Here is a 21,452-nt window from a genome sequence, read left to right as displayed (position 1 = left end):
GACAAAACACAGATCACACAAGCCATAAAAAAAAGAGACAGACATGACATGCATGCAGGCATGGCTAAGACACCTTATACAGTATCTTGTAAACATCGATTCATCACTTCTTTAAGGGACAGATTTACCCAACAACTGTAAACCATTAGAATGAATGTGTGTGACCGTAGGGGTAGCTGGGGGACCTAATAAAGAGAAATCACAGCTATTTACCCCTAAAAAACATGTAACTTTGCTGTCATAGTAATATTTCATCCAGCCAAATGTCTTTAATATCTGGGGAAGAACAGGGAATGTGTAAATGTTACCCATGTCTGTAAGAATGTATTTCAAAGCATGTATTCTTCTTCCCTGTGACAATCCTTCCCCCAGTTTAGAAAGCCGGCATTGTTTTATGATGTGATTTGGGCTACCTGTGTGTAATTCTAAGTCCTGTCTTTTACATAATTACCTTATGTCTATATTTATGCCTGTGTTAGCAATTCCTCCCATCTTAAATACTTGGTATTGTGTGGTGATGAAATTAACATGTCAGCCCTGCAAATGTAAATGATGTTATGTGCCTGTTCCTATCATTTCTATGGAGGGAGTTTCTGTAATCCCTATAGCTGAACTGTTCCATAGAAAAGATATGATCAGAACAAAGGTAGGGGACTAGTTAATAGAAACAGTTACCAGGTTTGAGCCCCAGGCACTGTTTCTCTTGGCTGGCTACCCTTGCTCAAAGTTAAAGGATAGCAACCAAGGGGTATATAAGGAACACTGCTGATCATAGCAGGAGACTAACAGAGGGATAGACACTCTTGGAAGAAGTGTGGAGATTCCCTCAGAGGACCATCTGAGAGACACTCTGGGAAGGAGTGTGAAGACCATCTGAGAGACACACTGGGAAGAAGTGTGGAGTTGTACTGTGACCAGCTGGAGATCCATGTCAGAGTGGTTGCTGTGTGTTCAGCACTCTGATATCCTATAGCAGAGAAGCGGACAGGGGAAACCCATTTGAAGTGGGCCCCTGCCCCTAAGAAAGGTAGATCTCATTCCCCAGACCCCTGCAAGTGTGTATATTTTTGTATTTTGTATTCTTGTGTGTTTCCGAGGTCTTATCCAAAATAAACCTCATTTTATTTCACTGCCTTGTTTTGCCCTGTGATTGATCCCTTAAAAGACCTGGTCTACCGTGACAATGTGGTGATCTGTGAAGGCAAATAAGCTTTATTTCCACTTATTTAGCCCCATATTTACTGACCCAGTTTAGTGAATATACTGTAGGTAGTTTAAATCATTGCTTTATAATAGGCAGATTACCATGCAGTCATTTAGAATACAGATCCCTGAAAATATTCTGGTTTGGCTTTTTTATGGTCCACTTTTTCCCTGGTTTTACAGCCAGTTATTGATACATAACTCTCATATCTAAGAATCAGCATTTAACAGTGATAGAAAATGCACAGGAGAGACCTGCCATATGTAAAATTTTAAAGACTTCAGGGACAACCTATGGTTCAGGGACTACAGTTGGAGAACCACTGCTTTTTAGAAACATAATAGGAACATACTTCCATATAAGTAAATAAGGGGAATAGCTAGAAAGGATTGAAAAAAAGGACCTCATTAAATAGAAAGAGAACAAGGATAAGGTTAATGTACATAAGAGAACAGCACAGGATTACATAGGAGAACAGAGACAGGATTACATAGAACGGGAACAGGACAGGATTACATAGGAGAACTGAGACAGGATTACATAGAACAGGAACAGGACAGGATTATATAGGAGAACAGAGACAGGATTACATAGAACGAGAACAAGGACAGGATTACATAGAATGAGAACAGGACAGGATTACATAGAAAGAACAGGACGGGACTACATGGAAAGAACAGGGACAGTGCTACATAGAAAGAACAGGGACAGGATTACATAGAACGAGAACAGGACAGGATTACATAGAACGAGAACAGGACAGGATTACATAGAACGAGAACACGACAGGATTACATAGAAAGAACAGGACAGGATTACATAGAAAGAACAAGGACAGGACTACATAGAATGAACAGGGACAGGACTACATAGAAAAAACAGGGACAGGATTACATAGAATGAACAGGACAGGATTATATAGAAAGAGAACAGGGACAGGATTACATAGAACGAGAACAGGATTACATAGAACGAAAACAGGACAGGATTGCATAGAAAGAACAGGACAGGATTACATAGAATGAAAACAGGACAGGATTACATAGAAAGAAAAGGACAGGATTACAAAGAACGAGAACAGGATTACATAGAACAAAAACAGGACAGGATTACATAGAACGAGAACATGACAGGATTACATAGAAAGAACAGGGACAGGATTACATAGAACGAGAACAGGACAGGATTACATAGGAGAACAGGGACAGGATTACATAGAACGAGAACAGGATTACATAGAAAGAACAGGGGCAGGATTACATAGAAACAGAACAGGGACAGGATTACATAGAAAGAGAACGGGACAGGATTACATAGAAACAGAACAGGGACAGGATTACATAGAACGAGAACAGGGACAGGATTACATAGAAAGCACAGGGACAGGATTACATAGAATGAAAACAGGGACAGGATTACATAGAACAAGAACAGGACAGGATTAAATAGAAAGAACAGGGACAGGATTACATAGAACGAGAACAGGAACAGGATTACATAGAAAGAACAGGAACAGGATTACATAGAAACAGAACAAGGACAGGATTACATAGAAAGAGAACAGGACAGGATTACATAGAAACAGAACCGGGACAGGATTACATAGAACGAGAACAGGGACAGGATTACATAGAAAGAACAGGGACAAGATTACATAGAACGAGAACAGGACAGGATTAAATAGAAAGAACAGGGACAGGATTACATAGAATGAGAACAAGGACAGGATTACATAGCAAGAGAACAGGACAGGATTATAAAGAAAGAACAAGGACAGGATTACATAGAAATAGAACAGGGACAGGATTACATAGAACGAGAACAAGGACAGGATTACATAGAACGAGAACAGGACAGGATTACATAGAAAGAACAGGGACATGATTACATACAAAGAACAGGGACAGGATTACATAGAACGATAACAGGACAGGATTACATAGAATGAGAACAGGACAGGATTACATAGAACGAGAACAGGACAGGATTACATAGAAAGAACAGGGACAGGATTACATAGAACGAGAACAGGACAGGATTACATAGAAAAAACAGGAACAGGATTACATAGAATGAAAACAGGGACAGGATTACATAGAACTAGAACAGGACAGGATTACATAGAAAGAACAGGCACAGGATTACATAGAATGAGAACAAGGACAGGATTACATAGAACGAGAACAGGACAGGGTTACATAGAAAGAACAGGGACAGGATTACATAGAATGAAAACAGGGACAAGATTACATAGAACAAGAACAGGACAGGATTAAATAGAAAGAACAGGGACAGGATTACATAGAACGAGAACAGGAACAGGATTACATAGAAACAGAACAGGGACAGGATTACATAGAAAGAGAACAGGACAGGATTACATAGAAACAGAACCGGGACAGGATTACATAGAACGAGATCAGGGACAGGATTACATTGAAAGAACAGGGACAGGATTACATAGAATGAAAACAGGGACAGACTTATATAGAACGAGAACAGGACAGGATTAAATAGAAAGAACAGGGACAGGATTACATAGAACGAGAACAAGGACAGGATTACATAGCAAGAGAACAGGACAGGATTATATAGAAAGAACAAGGACAGGATTACATAGAAATAGAACAGGGACAGGATTACATAGAACGAGAACAAGGACAGGATTACATAGAACGAGAACAGGACAGGATTATATAGAAAGAACAAGGACAGGATTACATAGAAATAGAACAGGGACAGGATTACATAGAACGAGAACAGGAACAGGATTACATAGAAAGAACAGGAACAGGATTACATAGAAACAGAACAGGGACAGGATTACACAGAAAGAGAACAGGACAGGATTACATAGAAACAGAATAGGGACAGGATTACATAGAACGAGAACAGGAACAGGATTACATAGAAAGAACAGGAACAGTATTACATAGAAACAGAACAGGGACAGGATTACACAGAAAGAGAACAGGACAGGATTACATAGAACGAGAACAGGGACAGGATTACATAGAAAGAACAGGGACATGATTACATAGAATGAAAACAGGGACAGGATTACATAGAATGAGAACAGGGACAGGATTACATAGAACGAGAACAGGACAGGATTACATAGAACGAGAACAGGACAGGATTACATAGAAAGAACAGGGACAGGATTACATAGAACGATAACAAGGACAGGATTACATAGAACGAGAACAGGACAGGATTACATAGAAAAAACAGGGACAGGATTACATAGAATGAAAACAGGGACAGGATTACATAGAACTAGAACAGGCACAGGATTACATAGAATGAGAACAAAAGCAGGATTACATAGAAAAAACAGGGACAGGATTACATAGAAAGAACAGGGACAGGATTACATAGAACGAGAACAGGGACAGGATTACATAGAACGAGAACAGGACAGGATTACATAGAATGAGAACAGGGACAGGATTACATAGAATGAGAACAAGGACAGGATTACATAGAACGAGAACAGGACAGGATTACATAGAATGAGAACAGGGACAGGATTACATAGAAATAGAACAGGGACAGGATTACATAGAATGAGAACAAGGACAGGATTACATAGAACGAGAACAGGACAGGAGTACATAGAATGAGAACAGGGACAGGATTACATAGAAATAGAACAGGGACAGGATTACATAGAATGAGAACAAGGACAGGATTACATAGAACGTGAACAGGACAGGATTACATAGAATGAGAACAAGAGCAGGATTACATAGAAAAAACAGGGACAGGATTACATAGAAAGAACAGGGACATGATTACATAGAAATAGAACAGGGACAGGATTACATAGAACGAGAACAGGGACAGGATTACATAGAAATAGAACAGGGACAGGATTACATAGAAATAGAACAGGGACAGGATTACATAGAACGAGAACAGGACAGGATTACATAGAAAGAACAGGGACAGGATTACATAGAACGAGAACAGGGACAGGATTACATAGAAATAGAACAGGGACAGGATTACATAGATCGAGAACAGGGACAGGATTACATAGAACGAGAACAGGACAGGATTACATAGAATGAGAACAGGGACAGGATTACATAGGAGAATGAGGACATGATTACATAGAAAGAAACATGAAATTATATCATACTTTTATGGTAAAAGCACAGGGACAGAAATCTCGTGCAAGTTATCTAAAGAGAGTAAGAACAACCCATCATCTCTACTATAAATAAGGGGGGGGAAATCTTAGCTATTAAAAAAGAAAAGAATAAGAAAATACTTTACCACCTCTTCTAGAAAGAGAACAAGGGCTAAAACCTTCCCTTTTTCTAGAACATAATAACATATAGTATCCTTCAATTTGAATGACCTCTCCCTTTTTCTTATGAACGATTCTAGGGACAGACTTGTTATTCTATCAAGAGAATACAGGCAGAACTCCCCTGATTCTTCAGAAGTTTGCAAAGCACACACAAAATGCAAAATCTATTAATACAGTGTGACAACAGACTATCTAGTGAAAAAAGGTAGATGCCTCAAAATGTGTAGAGAAAAGTGAAACATGGGCAAGCATTCGTAGAGACAATTTATCCCATGCCTCAAACTATTGAGACAGTGACAACACTTTATCCCATCACAGCTACAGATGCAGCTACGAGTATCCGAACACTTGCCTTGGAAAATCTGGGACAATCTCCCAGTAATGCTGCAAATTTCTGTGACATTTCTGCAGACAGACTAATGGCCCATCGGATTAACACAGCGATTAACACAGCGGGGGTCCCTGGCAGTCCCATTCAAACCCCTGCTGTATTAATCCGATGGGCCATTAGTCTGTCTGCAGAAATGTCACAATAATGTTGTAGCATTACTGGGAGATTGTCCAAGATTTTCCCAGGCAAGTGTTCGGATACTCGTGGCTGCATCTGTACTAAACTACAAAATCCTCTCTGCCTTATTAAACTAGTGTACAAGTGGAGAAGCAAATTATCCCTTTGACCTTAGTTGGATATTCAGAGAACATATAAATGAAAAAGAACACACACGCCTGTGGCTTTTGTGAACTGCCAAATTTTATCCTTCTATTTATTGAATTAGGAAAAATTTGACACAACGGTGGTTAAATTCAAGACATATATGTCTTATATAAGGATAACCCTCTGTTCGCACCCATCCATTCTGCTTGGAAAAGGTCTTTCCCTATAGTATTGTGTCTTTGATTGTAGTGCTGCACCGTTCTTCTTCACATCTGGTGCAGTCTAGTTTTTTCAACTCAGGAGAGAGTTCATCTGCCAGCTGACTCAATGAATTGTCCAAAAAAACAAAGAAAAACAAACTATTTTCCTATCGAATTAAGAATTCTGCAGGGCATTAAGGACTTCTTTCTATATGTAAGGATCACCTCCTGGTAGACTGGAATAAGGAAATTACTGCATGTTCTTATAATAAAATAAAGTGACATATACAAGGTTTAGGGTTTTGTTTGAAAAAATCCTATTACAAGAACTCTTCAGACTGAACGCCACGCAAGTGAAACACTGACTCATAGAATCAAGGATTCATTTTTGGATGGATTAGCTCATTTTTATGAGTAAACGATTACATTTAGTTTTTTTAAAGAGAGAGACTAATTTTCCTGTGATTAGACATCCTCTATTTCTGGAGGTGACAGGACACATACTGTGGCACTAACCAAACTGGCCATATAACCATAGTACAGACGGGCTTTGCATCCCTGTGTCAGTGAATTGAGCCATCAAGTCCAGATGCAACATCATTTGTATCCATGTGCCAATCCTTGGAGCTTGTGATCTTTTGAGTTTACAGCTGGGGTTTTGTCGTAAACAGGCTAATTCATTTTGTCCTCTAAGACATTCAGCTCTAGAGATAACCAGTTCTGCACACTCGTTCCATACCTCTGAGCCATCCAGATTAGCAGGTGGCGGGCTGCATTAACTGCTCAAGTCCCCTGAGAGAATTTGTGTAACATTTGAGGTGCTATTTTAATTATGTTGCTTTTGACCATTGCAATGTTTGGTAAACATATGTTCATAAAGTTTTACTGAAAGCTGTCCAACTACTCAGGAGTTTTTTTGCCATTGATTACGTTATTGTTTATCCATGTTTAAAAATTAACACGGACTAGGATTCAGGCAAACCGAAAATAGATGATTAATTCTGCTGGCATACTGTATGATGCCTTGTTTAATTTTCCTCCACAACTTTTTACTTTCTTGGGTTCTCTTTTTTCAATTATTAGCCTAATGTAGTGCGATGTATGTTTCATTAGTTACTCCAAGCTGATCGTCAGACTGGTATGCTTTCTGCTTGATTCATTCCCTGCACATTTGCTGTTGGGTATTCTTATTTGTGTACTAGCTTTCTCAGCTTGCAAGCTGTGCAACAGCTCCCCGGGCTCAACTAGAAGATGGTTTATTTGTACAAGTTTCAGTAATCCAACATGGGCTCCTCCATTTCTGCCAATTGGGATTCCTGGTGGTGGCATGCAAGAAACAAGAGCCAAGTAAGCAGGTCTGATGGGCGCTCTTCATCTTTGCATCTAGAATTTCCCCTCTTTTGAGCCTGATGTTATGAGATACTTTTATATATATTTTTTTATTATTAAAAAACTATGAAGTTATTTTGCATGTTGGAGCCAAAATAACGTGTATTTCTCCTTCCCACACAATACAGTGACATACGTACGGTAGACAACAGGCTCCTCTTTTTGTCTGGGTTGGTGTACATATGGTTGGGGTTAGTGTAGAGAGAAGAGGAACCAAAAAAGAAACATAAAGACGTTGACTTAAGTAGATGAATACTGATATCGTGGAAGGAAAAGAGGTGAGTGGCAGTGTATGAAGTTGGATACATTAATATAGAGACACAAAATGGAACTTTATCGTATTCCCTATGTTTGGGAGAAAGCAGCAGTCCTTATGGGTGCATGTTTGTTCATCATGTCCATTACAACAGCCCCACTAAATGCCAGGGCTATGCCATCTCTCTGACCCGCCTGATGTAGTCTCTAAGCTCCTGCGGATCCCGCAACCCCATGTCCCGGCAAACCCACTCCAGATCACCTTCCTCTGCCCCGGGTACTGCATCATACACGCTCCCTTCACTAGGCAGGCTAGTGAAAGTGGTGAACTTAACTCGCTTGCGTTTGGACGTGGGAGAAGAACTGAGGGGATCCTCACTGGCTTCTCGGCTTGAGCCACCCCCACCCGAGGAGCCATCCCCACGTCCATGAGACTGACTCTGCACACTGGCCTGGGAACTGCTGTTGCTGCTGCTTCCTCGGGCCTCCCCCCGGCAGCACGAAGCATGATGAGGGGGAAGAGTGCTTGCCTCCAGGGGGTTGCCAGGACTTTCTGGCTGTGGTGAAAGTTCTCCTCGTGCCCTCAAGGGCTGCCCATTACCTAAGAAGACCCAGTGATGAGAGTGATCAGGATTAGCCTGGCCCTCTGGTGGCACCCTCTTGTGCCGATATTTCAGAACGAATACAATGCAGTTTATGAGAAAGACCAGGATGGCAAGGCAGAATACCCCCAGAAGAGCATACATGCCAATCTCCAGGTCTGTCAGCCCCCGGGGCAGTTGAGGAAACACAGTGGGCAGTGGTAGAGGATATTCTCCAGAACTAATTGAGCTGTGATCTTCAACTGGTGTGGAGATAGGGGTAATAGGAGTTGTGCCAGCTGTGTTTTTGTATTCTCGATCAGGCAAGTTTGTGGGTCCCACACTCACCACCTGTTCTGGGGCCTCGCTATCACATACTTCATCTGGACAAAACTGAACATGTACTAAAGCTGTTGCTGTGGAGAGTATGCTCTTTCGTTTTGTTTTTTGGCAGCTCTCGCTGATTACCATCTCTGCTCGCAGAAAAGACCCAGTGCCTTCCTCTTCTCCAGCTATCACCAGGGGGAATGCCCGCTCAGGGCTCACAGTGACCACCTGCTCATCCATGCTGCTCAGAGAGAGAGTATAATCTTTTGGGTCGTAGAGTGATAGAGGAGCTGAGGATCCATCACTGAATGTGAGCCAAAGATTCATTAGAGCTTCCTGAGAGAGAGAGAGAGAGAGAGAGAGAGAGAGAGAGAGAGAGAGAGAGAGAGAGAGAGAGAGAGAGAGAGAGAGAGAGAGAGAGAGAGGGAGAGAGAGAGAGAGAGAGAGAGACCTGACCATTAGATTCTCTTTTATGTACTGTATATTCCTGCAGACCTTATACACAGGCAACAAGCACAGTATCATGCATGTGTAACAATCCTTTTTTGCTCCCTAATCGTTACTATTATTTGTTCTAATAATAGTCCATTAAAATTCAAATTGACTTTTACAACATATCCTAGCTCCTTACATTATTCCTCAGTGCTGAGATTTCTCACATAGATTTATGTGAGGAGGGCATTTTGATTAACATTTTCTGTTTAAAAGGTTTGAAATGAATATAGCAAGCTAATATAGCAATATCAGTTTCACAGGGATTTGCACTCCCAAAGCATACCACATTCTTTATGGGAAGAAATTGAATGATGTTACAAGGAATGTAAAGAGGTTCTTGACATCATTTTAAGATCTTTCCTAATGCCTGGTTTATTATCAGCCATTATCACAAAGAGTGAGTATGTAGACTTCTATCTGTTAGCATATTCTAAATATCTGTATTTTGCATATGATTTTTAAGTTGACCCTGAATGACATTGATTACATACAATGACAGACCATTGATTCCTTGAGCTTTTGAGACCCCATGTGTGCTTTCAAATTCATATGTTCAGTAAAAGGGAGATTAGACAGTGATAGTCTAGCTTCTGCGCATAGGAATGGTCACAAAAACACATATACAGTATCATGGGTGTACTGGCTAATTTTCTCCCACAGTAGGTCTTGCAATTACAGGACTCAGCTCTTAATTGCATTTTGCTTACTCTTTTCTCTGTTCCACTCACCTGTTTTGGGTATGTGAGCATGTGCTGGGCGCTGGTCTTTGCTATGATGGTGTGGCTGTTGCCAGGACTGGGATGGAGAGAGAGAGTCAGTCCAGACACCACCTGTGCCCGCAGCTCTGTAATGCTAACCTTTTCCTCTGTCACTGTAATTGGGGTTTCACCCAGAACTGCCTCCATGAGAGGGGACACCACCTGTACAAAGTGGGGGGGGGGACACACAAAGGAAGAGTGAAGAAATAAAATAAAATGTCTGGACAAGTCATACCTAGTCATACCTTTTATCGCATGGATAAAATGGTTGCCATTAAAGAAACAGCCATTTCTTGAAGTCATAATGGGATGTTATGTATCATGTCAAGTGTAACAACTGTAAGTGTAAACAGCAGTGTTATTTTTTGGAGCTAGCAAAAATTAAATAGTGTGATTGTTTAATAGACACAAAAAGAAATTACACTGTACAGTATACCTTCAGTACCAGAAAGGCCTTTCTGTCTCTACAGACTGTATTACTACTAAATGGTTTATGTGACTTTGACCTTGTGTGGAATAGAAGCTGTGTGAACTTTGCTGTTCTGTTCAACTCTGTGACCTACAATAATTTGTACTTCCTAAAAGATCAGATCATAAATAGATGGACACATTACTGTTTAATCCTTCTGTTTAGAGAAAGTACACCTGAAAAGTATTTGTTTAAACTTTTTAATGGTCCAAAGATAATCTACTATTGTAGGGACTGACTATCCGGGCACCACTCAGACATGGGTTTGCAGTGTGGGCTACTTTCAATTATATTATGCTAACAAGAATTGAGACCTGGGTGGAGATACAGTAGATGACCAGTTATACATCATTACATAGTTCATATACATATATTACATGTTTAATTACATAGTACACTTTCAGGGGCGGGAAGCTGAAATATTTCCTGCTACTTTGACCACGTTAGTTCTATATGGGTTTAAAATGCATACTTCTGAACACACATAAATATTAATTACTACTGTATGCAATGTTTTGCTTGCACTTTCAGCAGAGAAAGTGCTAATAATAGACTCACCTCTGTCCTGACGCAGTGGATAAAACTACTCTAATTTAGATGAAGAGTAAAACTGAAACATCCAGAAACATTCCCAAAAATGGAGGACAAAAACCAATCAGGAAACAAAGTCAAGAAAGATACTGATTTTGAATGAAATAATGGGAGGTAATTACTAGTGTTGAACCAGAAGTGAGTTTGAAAAAAAATGGGTAATGGGTACCCGGCCAAAATCAATACTTCTTCCCGGCCAGATACCCGGTTACCTGGTTTGGCACTTACCTGCAGGGTGGCAGTGACATCTAGCAACAGCAGCAGCGGTCCTGTGGTGGTGGCAGCATCGAAAGTGTCTTCAGCCGGCATGGGAGCTGCAGGAATCCATTCCACAGCACCGCAGCAGGTAAGCAGTGTAAGCCGGGGAACCATGTGACCGGAGCAGGAACAGACGGCTGTCCAATAGAAACGCTCCTGCTCCGGTCACGTGGGTCCCCGGCTCACACTGCTTACTTGCTTTGGTGCTGTGGAATGTATTCTTGATGCTCTCACGCCGGCTGAAGACACTTCCGATGCTGCCACCGCCACAGGACCGCTGCTGCTATTCCTAGATGTCGTCCATCGCTGGCTGAAAGGTAATAATAAGATTATTTTCAGCTACCCTGACATTACCCGACGCTGGGTATTACCCAGCGCCAGGCCCGCTTCTCAGTTGCCGGGTCCAGGTAATGTCCAGGTAGCTGGAAATATGCCGGGTAACGCCGGGTACCAGGTAATTCCGGGTACTCAGTACACCACTAGTAATTACCACTAACAAAACAATTGGATTGGGTTGATAATCTACATCACCAGTGTTCTGCTTGTGGTAACTGAAAATAGGTATACAGTGCTGTCATGATAATTTCATGAGCTATTATGTATTTTAATCCATCTGGTGCTTCAGGGGTTAATGTGATTGGAGTTTTATTTAAAAAATACAATATGTTGGGTTTGTAACAGGTCAGGACTTTATCCTGGTTTGTGCTCGTCTTTAAAGAGAGCTTAATTGGTGGTGCCTATCCTGTATGGCACACTACAATGTGCCAGATAGGTTGCATGTTGCTGATATAGTCTTGAGATAACGGCAATTGTCTTGCCAGAGGTGGGAATAAAATATGGCCCCTGTGACATCTTTCTAAACATGATATTTTTAGAGCTAGCTTCAAAAGCATTCTTTGGAGGGTTCTGCAGGGCGTGGCAAAGAAAGTATTCAACCTAAGAGTGTGTTTATTAAAATTGAGAATATGATGTGACGGCATCTCCTCTGCGTAATAAGAGTTACAAATCTGTATTCGTGTCACCGAGGGGCATTTACCGACACCACACACCACATGGTTAAGAGATAATAAGGGGCAGATATTAATTTGTCGCTCAGGTTTAGGGGTAAGACGGTCATGCCACATCTGCCATGAGCGCCTGCATGTATTAATGTAGCTCCTGTGTGTTTAAGTATTACAGAAGTGAAGTTATGGGTGTGGTTATATACTGAGGCACCATTCAAATGTACAGTAGTTTGTAAAGGTTTTTTTCCCTCTGTCATAAAACTGTAAATCTCACAGCTGATTTATGACGGGGTGAGTTTATGTTGTTTCAACACGGAGAAAGAATGTATTTAAGTAATAGCAATGTATTAGAAAAATCAGATTGCAAAAGAGAAGTGTTTGGATCAAATTCTCATGTTTTGTACCAGTGACCTCACTGGGAGAAAACATATGACATCTGGTAATGTATAGCGTTTTCTTTTATGTTATATCCTTTATATTTTGAGAAAGTTATCTGCATTTATTGTAATTGTATGCTCTTGTAATCCTTTTTTTCTGCAATCAAAGCACTACATTTTTTTATATATATATATATATATATATATATATATATATTAAAACATTTAATAATCAAAAACGAATAAGACGATACCGTTATGTGGCTAACGAAAGCATTTAATTTTTGATTATTAAGCTCGGCTAATACGGTACAGATACCTCTACATTAAAACATTTAAGAAGTGATGCTTTGGGCTCTGAATTAACTGTTGCATGCTCTGGAGAGAGTATTTATATTTTCGAACACATTTTGCTACAATGGAATTTTGTGTGTTAAAGTGCATAGTTTTTTCTATCATAAACAGGGACCTGGGACCCTAGCAAATATTAATATTCTATCATTTATTTGCATTTCCCAGGTGGTGGAAGCCTATAGATATGATTGCAATTGAGTAAGGCGTTAATATTAACTCATCAGAGGTACCTTGCACAGGTTAAAGATGAGTTGGCTAGAGTTGCCGTGTGTATTAACCCTGATTGCATATCTAAGTCACGTGCCCACTTGTGTGCTGTTCGTGACATGTGGTATATGGGGATGGATTTAGGCGAGATATTACTCATCTGAGGGACCTTTGCCAAAGTGAAGGGTGGGGCAGCTTGCAAGCTGTGTATTAATCCTTGTCCTTTAGAGGAGATATTGTCCATTTGAGGGACCTTTGCGGAGGTGAAAAGTGGGACAGCTGGCGAGCAGAGTCTTAACCCATGTCCCGTATGCTGGTCACGTGCTCACAGGTGTGGCGTACGTGACAAGTATGTAATAAAATTTGAGCGGGTGGGCTGTGCTACAGTAGGACACTCACCTTGAAGGATGTGGTACCAGGTTCCCGTCCAGCCAATGTGTTACTGTCAACCATCTCTGCTATTCGAGGGTCCTCCACTTGCATGAAATCATTAACAAGGTCAGTGACCTCCACCAACCAATCGGGGCCCAGCATGGTGATGACCTGGTCAGTGCCCTCTGAGGAGGTGGTGTGGAACTGCGTAAAGACCTGAAGGGTGGCATGCTGATACTGCAGGGTGCACCCACGGTTTAGCTTCCTGTCTTCCTCATCATCATCATCATCACTGTCACGCACAGACCTACAGTGAAGGCACAATAGTGAGTGAGATCAGCACTGACTCCTGTTGTAAACAGAACCTCAATGCACTCCTCAATGTAAGTGCAAATTGTCATACATCAGTGACACATTCCTCAATATAAGGCGTTTGACTGCTGTGGTTTCGGTGGCAATTTATTGTGGTCTTTATAAACCAATACTTACATTCAGTGTTTGCGGCTCAGAGCTCCAAGAATTGAAATGGTCAGAAAACAGTTAATAAAAAATTAAACGAAAAGACTAACACTTCAAAATAGTGGATAAGTGGTTGATATTTATTTATCTAACATTTTGGTCCAACAAGAAGAAGTTCCCATGCAGGAATGAAACGCGCGTCGGGTATGACGTCAGAAGCATGACGTCAGAAGTCTTGGTACAGCATTAGAATACAGCCATTAGCTAACTATGATGTGGGCCACACGTGGATCCCGCTAGCGAGTGATAGGGAATATAGAGCAGTGTGTTTCCAGCCACGGTGATTCACAACACAGCAGACCATTAATGTGTGTAAACATCCAGAGTCTCCTTATCCGGGGCTCATGAGGTAATGCACAGCAGCCCTATACGGCTTGGCATCTAACACTGTAGTCAGCCGCATACCTCATATGTTGTCACAGAGCTCTGTGACAGTTTAACCCTTCACCATACCTTAGAAGCTTATTCACAGCCCGACATGTGTGTGAACTATTTTGGCGAACCAAATTCAGCAGACTGTGAGAGATTGTCTGTATCATGTCTGTGGCAATGTGAACTAGGTCTGATCTATTCACTCTAGCAGACCACTATATTGTGTGCACGATTAGATATCTCTAATCTACTGTATCTGCTTAGAACAACTGGTCTCCAGGTTTATATATACATACTATAAACCTATATATGGTGTATTATTAGAGCAACATCACCACAGCACTGTGTTGGGTGTAGGGGCTCTCAGGAGGCACATGCAGTAGCACTTGTGCTATCATCCCCTTATCACTGGATATTACATCCTTTGGCTGTCCAAGTTTGGCGCTACATTTGAGGTTATAATTAGTTTATGTTTTCTATTATCAATTAAATTGTATTATTTTGACTACTATATATCAGTGTGTGCATCAATAGGGATTCCTTCTCTGTCTCCCAGAACACACATACACCAGTATCAAAGAGACGGGATCCAGCAGCTACCAAAATAATAAATGATTCATTTTTTAGTTGAGCAGCATTAGTTGCCTCTTAAATAGGATAAGAGGAGCAGGTCAATTTAAAATGTATATCTGCAGTCTTACAATGCAATATTATTGTCCAAGAAAACTTAAGCCTATTTCATATATACAGTGTTAACACAATCTACTCACAACAGGTGGTTTTACTGACACGTTGAACATAAAAGAAATGGCATTAACTTGCACCGCACTTTCTACATTTTATTATCATGTGTGTCCGGTAACTCCTGACCTAACACCTCCTATTGCTCCATATAACTCGTAATCTATTTTCAGCTCCAAAATGTAGAGCAAAATAATATGCATACTCTACATAACTGTGGGCATCAATTTAAAGTCAGAATGACCTGTTTTTAAATTTGATACATAGACCACCCTGACTTTTCATCTGGTGGGGAAATGGATTTTCCCAATATAATTAAAGATCGACTCCTTTCTCTTTGCTCCTTTTAATATTTGAACTGGCTAATACATCAGAGCTTGCCACAGCAATATGAAATAAGAGACTGGTGGAATAAATATGAACACCTCTAGCATGCAGCAGCTGCACTTATACGAAGGGGATGTAGTGTTGGTATTGGTAATCATATTCCATCTAAATAACATAAAGTATCCAAGAAAATCATAAAGCTCAAGCTCTTCACTGCAGAAGAAGCCTGCAACCCTGCTTTGCACAGAGATAAATAAACAACATTAAGCATGTACTGAATTAATATATATATATATATTAATATATATATACATATATATATATATATGTGTGTGTGTGTGTGTGTGTGCGCGTGTGTATATACGTGTGTATATATATATATATATATATATATATATATATATATATATATATATATACATATATATATATATATATATATATATATATATACACTGTATATATTGCAGGCCACTCTAGTACAGAACAGTAGTACAAGATGTGTAAAAAAATAAATAAAAGCCATAGCATACAAGAAATATGTAATGTGTAAATTAAAGGTAAAGAAAGTCAGCTCACTGAAAGAAAAGGCTCAATATATTAATAATAGTGTTAAACAAAGTTAAGATTACCAAAGCTGCAAACAGAATTGCACACACAGTAAATGATGAGCCACAGCAGGAGGTAGCCTTGGGGGAAGATTTATGACATTACACAAGCTTCCAATACATGAGCTTTGTAATGGTTTTTGCAGCCTTTTTGTAATGTACTGTATAACATGCTCCAAGTTGTTTAATAAGTGTGTCTACTTTGGTTTAGGGTGTCTGTAGAAAAATCGAATACTGTTGGCATGTTTGCAAAATAGATGAAAAAGTGCCAAAGTAGAAGCAGAACAGGTATGAAATAAAATGTAGTGATTAGCATAGATTGCAGGGAAGAAAAAAATAATTATATTTATAATCATATGTGCTAAAAGACTTTATAAAACACATATACAAAGAACTGGAAGTATAAGAATAAAACAAACAACTGGAAGTGAAAAAACGACACAAAATAGGCAAATATCTAGGTGAAAACAGTACATGCACAAAATAGCAATGTGGCCATTCCCATCTGCAAGTCAAATCCAAACATTCCGCTGCTACAATCAATTTTTTTATTTATTTACAATCTATGTTTAGCGCATTAATGTTGCTGGGCCAATTAAAAGAAATCACATTAAATTAATTTGATTTCCCTGGAAACAAATTAGCCAAATGCTTCACAGGATTTAATTATTTTACCATTTACACTGGCCTGCAATTTATTCAAAGTGGGATGTAAGGAAGCCAGCGTGCCCTAGTTTTTCTAGAAGGGCCTGGAAATGCGAGAATTTGTGGAAGAGCTTCCAAATATTTCACATTTTCTACTGTATGTGCCAAAAGATCATAGACTGTGCATTGCTTTTACTAGATATTGGTAGCCTTGGAGGAGTAATACATAGTCTAATGATTATTGTGATATTTGGAATGATGAATAAACCCCACTTTAAAAAAATAAATAACTAATGTTCACTGCTATTTCCAAATTTGTTCACACTAAAATGTACAGTAATTGTAAACCAATTAACCAGCAGCCCAGTGGAAATGTATTGCAATAAAGCAGCATTCCCCCACAACATTTGAAATACTTTTTTTTACATAGTTGAAACCAGGGCGTCCCATGGATGTGAACCGATGTTGGTTCCCCTAAATAATGACCGGTTTCTTGCAAATCCAACCTGGCCACCGTTGTCAACCAATAGAAAGCCACAATCAACAATGTTGTGACATCCTATTGGCTTCCGCGTGAGTACTCTGGTAAATATCTGAAAATAGCACAGTTCAGCTTCGGGGGACCCACAGTAAAAAAATTAGGGGAAAAAATCTATTTTCATATAATTGCTGCTTTAAAAAAAAAAATAGAAATATACAAAATGGTATGTAACAATATACTGATTCTTAAAAATTGTAAAATAAATATATATTTTTTTAAAGGACATAACCTGGTTAATAACACAGAGCCACATTTGTAGCCACAAAACTGATGCAGGAAGAAATTCTGGAGGACTATGTATTAAGGCAATATTGGTACAAAAGCGGGTCAAAGAAAGACATTTTCACTTTGCATTCATGTGTCATGGCATTTTACTGCATTTTTGCCCTATGTACCCCAGGTTTCCATTTGGGGAGTGTCAAAAGGAGGAGTTACCCAGTGCAAATAATATAAAGAGATCATGTTTTGTGCCTCTCTTGTTCCACTCTATCCCTTTTTATTTGTGGAAAAAACACATGCCATGTCTGAGCTGCAAAACAGTCTGCTAAAAATGTATTCAGCTTTGCAAATTAGCTTCCTACCTATTGTGCAGAGAACAAAAAAAATTGAGCATTTGGGTGGAAACGTTTTTCTTTGTGTTGATACATTCCCCACTGCGTTTGCATTGATGATCTTAAGACACTGCACCAATACTGTTGTTCTATAGAGGGCTTTGCAAGACAATGTGCTTGTCAGAAGCAAACTGTACAGCATGTGACCACTTCCCAAGTGTATTAGGACTCGCACTCATCTCTGTTAGAAATATCACTTACTGTCAGCAGAAGTTATTTTGTCTTTGTAGCAATATACAGTATAAAATTAAAAAAAAGGTGTTTATGTATTAGTTACCTGCCTGAGAGCGAGAGTCTGGTGCACATAACAAAGCTGGTTCCAGGGCACAAAAAAATCCTATGCCTTTGTGAGGCAGTTGCCTATTGCCTCCCCTGTGTGAAAGGACTTCCAAATGCAAAACAATAGATTAACGTGCTGTGAACCTCGCAGCACATAGCTCCGTTCTCTCCTTGCCTTTCATGTGATTTATTCTCAGCTGCAATAGCATCTCCGGAGTGAGAATTACAGCTGACAGACATGGGCTCCAATAGGCCTCACATTCCTCAAGCACCAGCCTTTTAAGGCAGGTAGTGCCGCCTAAGTGCTTATAAAAGAACTGGCACCCGGCAAGGCAATTTATGCTGGGTCAAACAGACTGTGGTTAGAGGGGGTTGCATCTTAAACAAGGCAACAGTTTGGGAGATATGCAAAGTGAAGAGATGCTGTAAATGTTTTTTTTTAATGGACCAAGTATGCGTCTTTAATGGGAAGTGGTTGACAGTCAGCGTGTGGGTGGGAAAGAGTTAAAAGAAAAAATTAAGCCATTTCTATTCTCTTTCTCTTGAAAAACAAAGTTACCGATCTTCCCCCTGGCAGAAATCACTAGAACGCAGTGGTGCAGAAAATTGAAGAGGAGAAATTGGAATTTTCTGATGTTTAAAGTATCAGTGCATACAGTAGCTCTGTGGTGGAAGGGGAAAGTGGTGTGTTTCAAAGGCTCTGTGTACCTGTGACTGTATAATGAGAGCAGGAGGGGGGGGGGGGTTCTTTAAATGGGCTGAGTACAAATTATTTGCAGCACAGTGATGTGAGGGCTATTTAGCTTTCAAACGGATTCATCAAGACTTGTGGGATTTTTGCATTTCGGAGATGGGTCACCACTATTTCCCCAACCATCCCATGTTGGTATTAAAGTCCAATTTGCAACATTGGTGTTAAAAAAGACAGGGTGTTGACGATAGCCTCTGAATGACCTTGTGGTAGTGATTTTACCATGTGCAGGGGTTGATTTGGATCTGTACACAATAAAAGACGTGTATTACTCTGCAATGGAAGAGTATCATTTCTAGCAAACAATTTGTATTTTGTGCACACTTTTTTCCTACTAAGAGATGCATTACCATGCTCTCTTTGAAAAAGCGCCCTGTGCGTGAAACATGTCAGAGAAGTACCTTTGTGCAACTCAATGTTGCTAGTGGTTCCAGTTTGTGAATAAATTACTGTACCTGTCATCAACTTTTCCTGCCTGGATCCCAGTTTTTTTGCTATTGGAGCACTCCTTTTCATGTTCCTGTTCTCCAGGTCCTCTATTGCACTGTGGAGATTGCAGGCTCACGGAGTTTGGAATATACGCTCCCAGGTTGGGTGAATTGAGTAGTTTATGCTCAATTGAGGCAATTATTTATTTATTCATTGACTTTGTTCTATCTGGTTGGGGTTATCACTGGCTGTGATTATTGAGGGAGTGGTTGCTCAGGCCGCCCTGAGTCTTCACTGGACTGCAACCCACTTTGCTTATATACCCCCTCCTCCCCGTTCAATGCTCAGTGTTTGCTGTATACCCTCATTTTTTCTGGATCATTGCTGGACTGAATATATAGTACATCAGAGGGAACACTGTCACCAGATTTACATATATAAATGTAGCAGGCTTCCCCCTGGCCCCCTTTATCACCGCAGGAGAACAGGGACCCCCGTGGTATGTCGGGGAGCTGCGGGGGCGTTCGCGTCACCGGGGACTGCCGGCGACATCAGCTACAGGGCACCGCCATCTTGTAGGAGCTCGCGGTTGCGCAGTGTAGTCGCGCACACGCTGTACAGTGCTAGGAGTGCCGGCGGCAATGTTAAGGTTGGCGTGAGGTCGCATATGCGTAGAACCACCGCGGTAGCCATTACAGGATCGCGCGTGCGCAGTAAAGATAGCGCACGCGGTCCCAATGCTACAGAGGTCCTGAGTGGACTACAATTCCCAGCAGCCTCTGGGGATTGCCCTTTCACCCACATCACGTGCAGCCAGCCAGCAAATAGGGTTTTGCAGCTTCTCCTGTGGAGGAAGGCTACAATGTTGCGGGGACCACGTTTGTCAGTTGGAGCTGGGAGCAGGAAGGGGGAGGAAGTGTGTAAGGAGCAAGGCTCTTACACTAGGCCAGGTAACACCCAGGCAGGCCCCACTCCCCACTAGGTTAGTGGGTAAGTTCTTAGGGAAGGCCCCTTAGATAGGGACCCTGCCCTTAGGTGTGTGCAAGTCTAGTCAGTGACACAGCTGCCGTGCTGTGTGATCTGACTAGAAGATACAGTGTAGCTTTGTAGTGCAGCTGCAGCAGTTATTTGGCTGTGTCAGTGAGAGTTCTTCTGCATGCAGGGACTAGGGTAGAGGGATACCCCAGGGTCCAATTAGTCCCCTGTGACACAAGAGGAAGCTGTATGGTATAGGGTCGGCCTTAGGACAGGGACTCCTTCACCATAATTAGAGAGCAAGAGGATTTCTGTCTGACAGTACCTGACTGTCAGTACAGCGTGTATCAGAGACTGTGATAAAGGATCATTCCGGCTGGAGATTCTTTCCCTGTGGAGCCAGCGAGTGCATCCATTCCTGCAGAGAGCAGCGCAGCACGCCGTGGGATCACTGTGCGGTGTTGCTGAGTCCAAGGATTTTCCTGACCAGGACTGGTCAGGGAGGTAGTATACATTAAGTGCACCACTGGGCCCCAACACAGGGAATTGCTGTCCCTCACACTCAGACTTTCTTTATTGTTGTGGATACTCAAGAGACTGAGGGGATGTGATGATGGACATGTGGGTGAGGGGATGGTATGCATTCAGAGTGATGCACTGTTATTCATAGATTGTTTTGATGTTAAGCCAAGAGAGTGTTATTGAAGTTACAGTTCATGCTCAGTAAATACTGTTTATTCACACGGTGTGTATTTACTGTATGTCGGTTCTGGTGAGGGCACACTCCCACCCCGTTGGGATGCCTCATCAGTGGATGTGCTGCACCGAGTGTAAGTA

The 21,452-nt window shown here is 40.9% G+C and overlaps 1 protein-coding gene across 1 annotated transcript in view; it reads right to left on the bottom strand.

The window, feature by feature from the left end:
• Nucleotides 1–6,199: 6,199 nt before the first annotated feature.
• Nucleotides 6,200–21,452, bottom strand: part of TMEM132E (transmembrane protein 132E) — a 475,320-nt gene continuing 460,067 nt past the window's right edge. The window contains exons 7-9 of the mRNA XM_075589907.1: nucleotides 13,845–14,124; nucleotides 10,156–10,347; nucleotides 6,200–9,268 (exon numbers count right to left, since the gene is read on the bottom strand). Coding sequence (XP_075446022.1) covers nucleotides 8,198–9,268; nucleotides 10,156–10,347; nucleotides 13,845–14,124 — 1,543 coding nt within the window. The 3' untranslated portion in view covers nucleotides 6,200–8,197. The remainder of the gene's footprint in view (nucleotides 9,269–10,155; nucleotides 10,348–13,844; nucleotides 14,125–21,452) is intronic.

This window comes from Ascaphus truei, chromosome 3 (assembly GCF_040206685.1).
Source record: "Ascaphus truei isolate aAscTru1 chromosome 3, aAscTru1.hap1, whole genome shotgun sequence".
In the NCBI taxonomy this organism is placed as follows: domain Eukaryota; kingdom Metazoa; phylum Chordata; class Amphibia; order Anura; family Ascaphidae; genus Ascaphus; species Ascaphus truei.
This window is presented reverse-complemented; position numbering and strand designations above follow the sequence as displayed.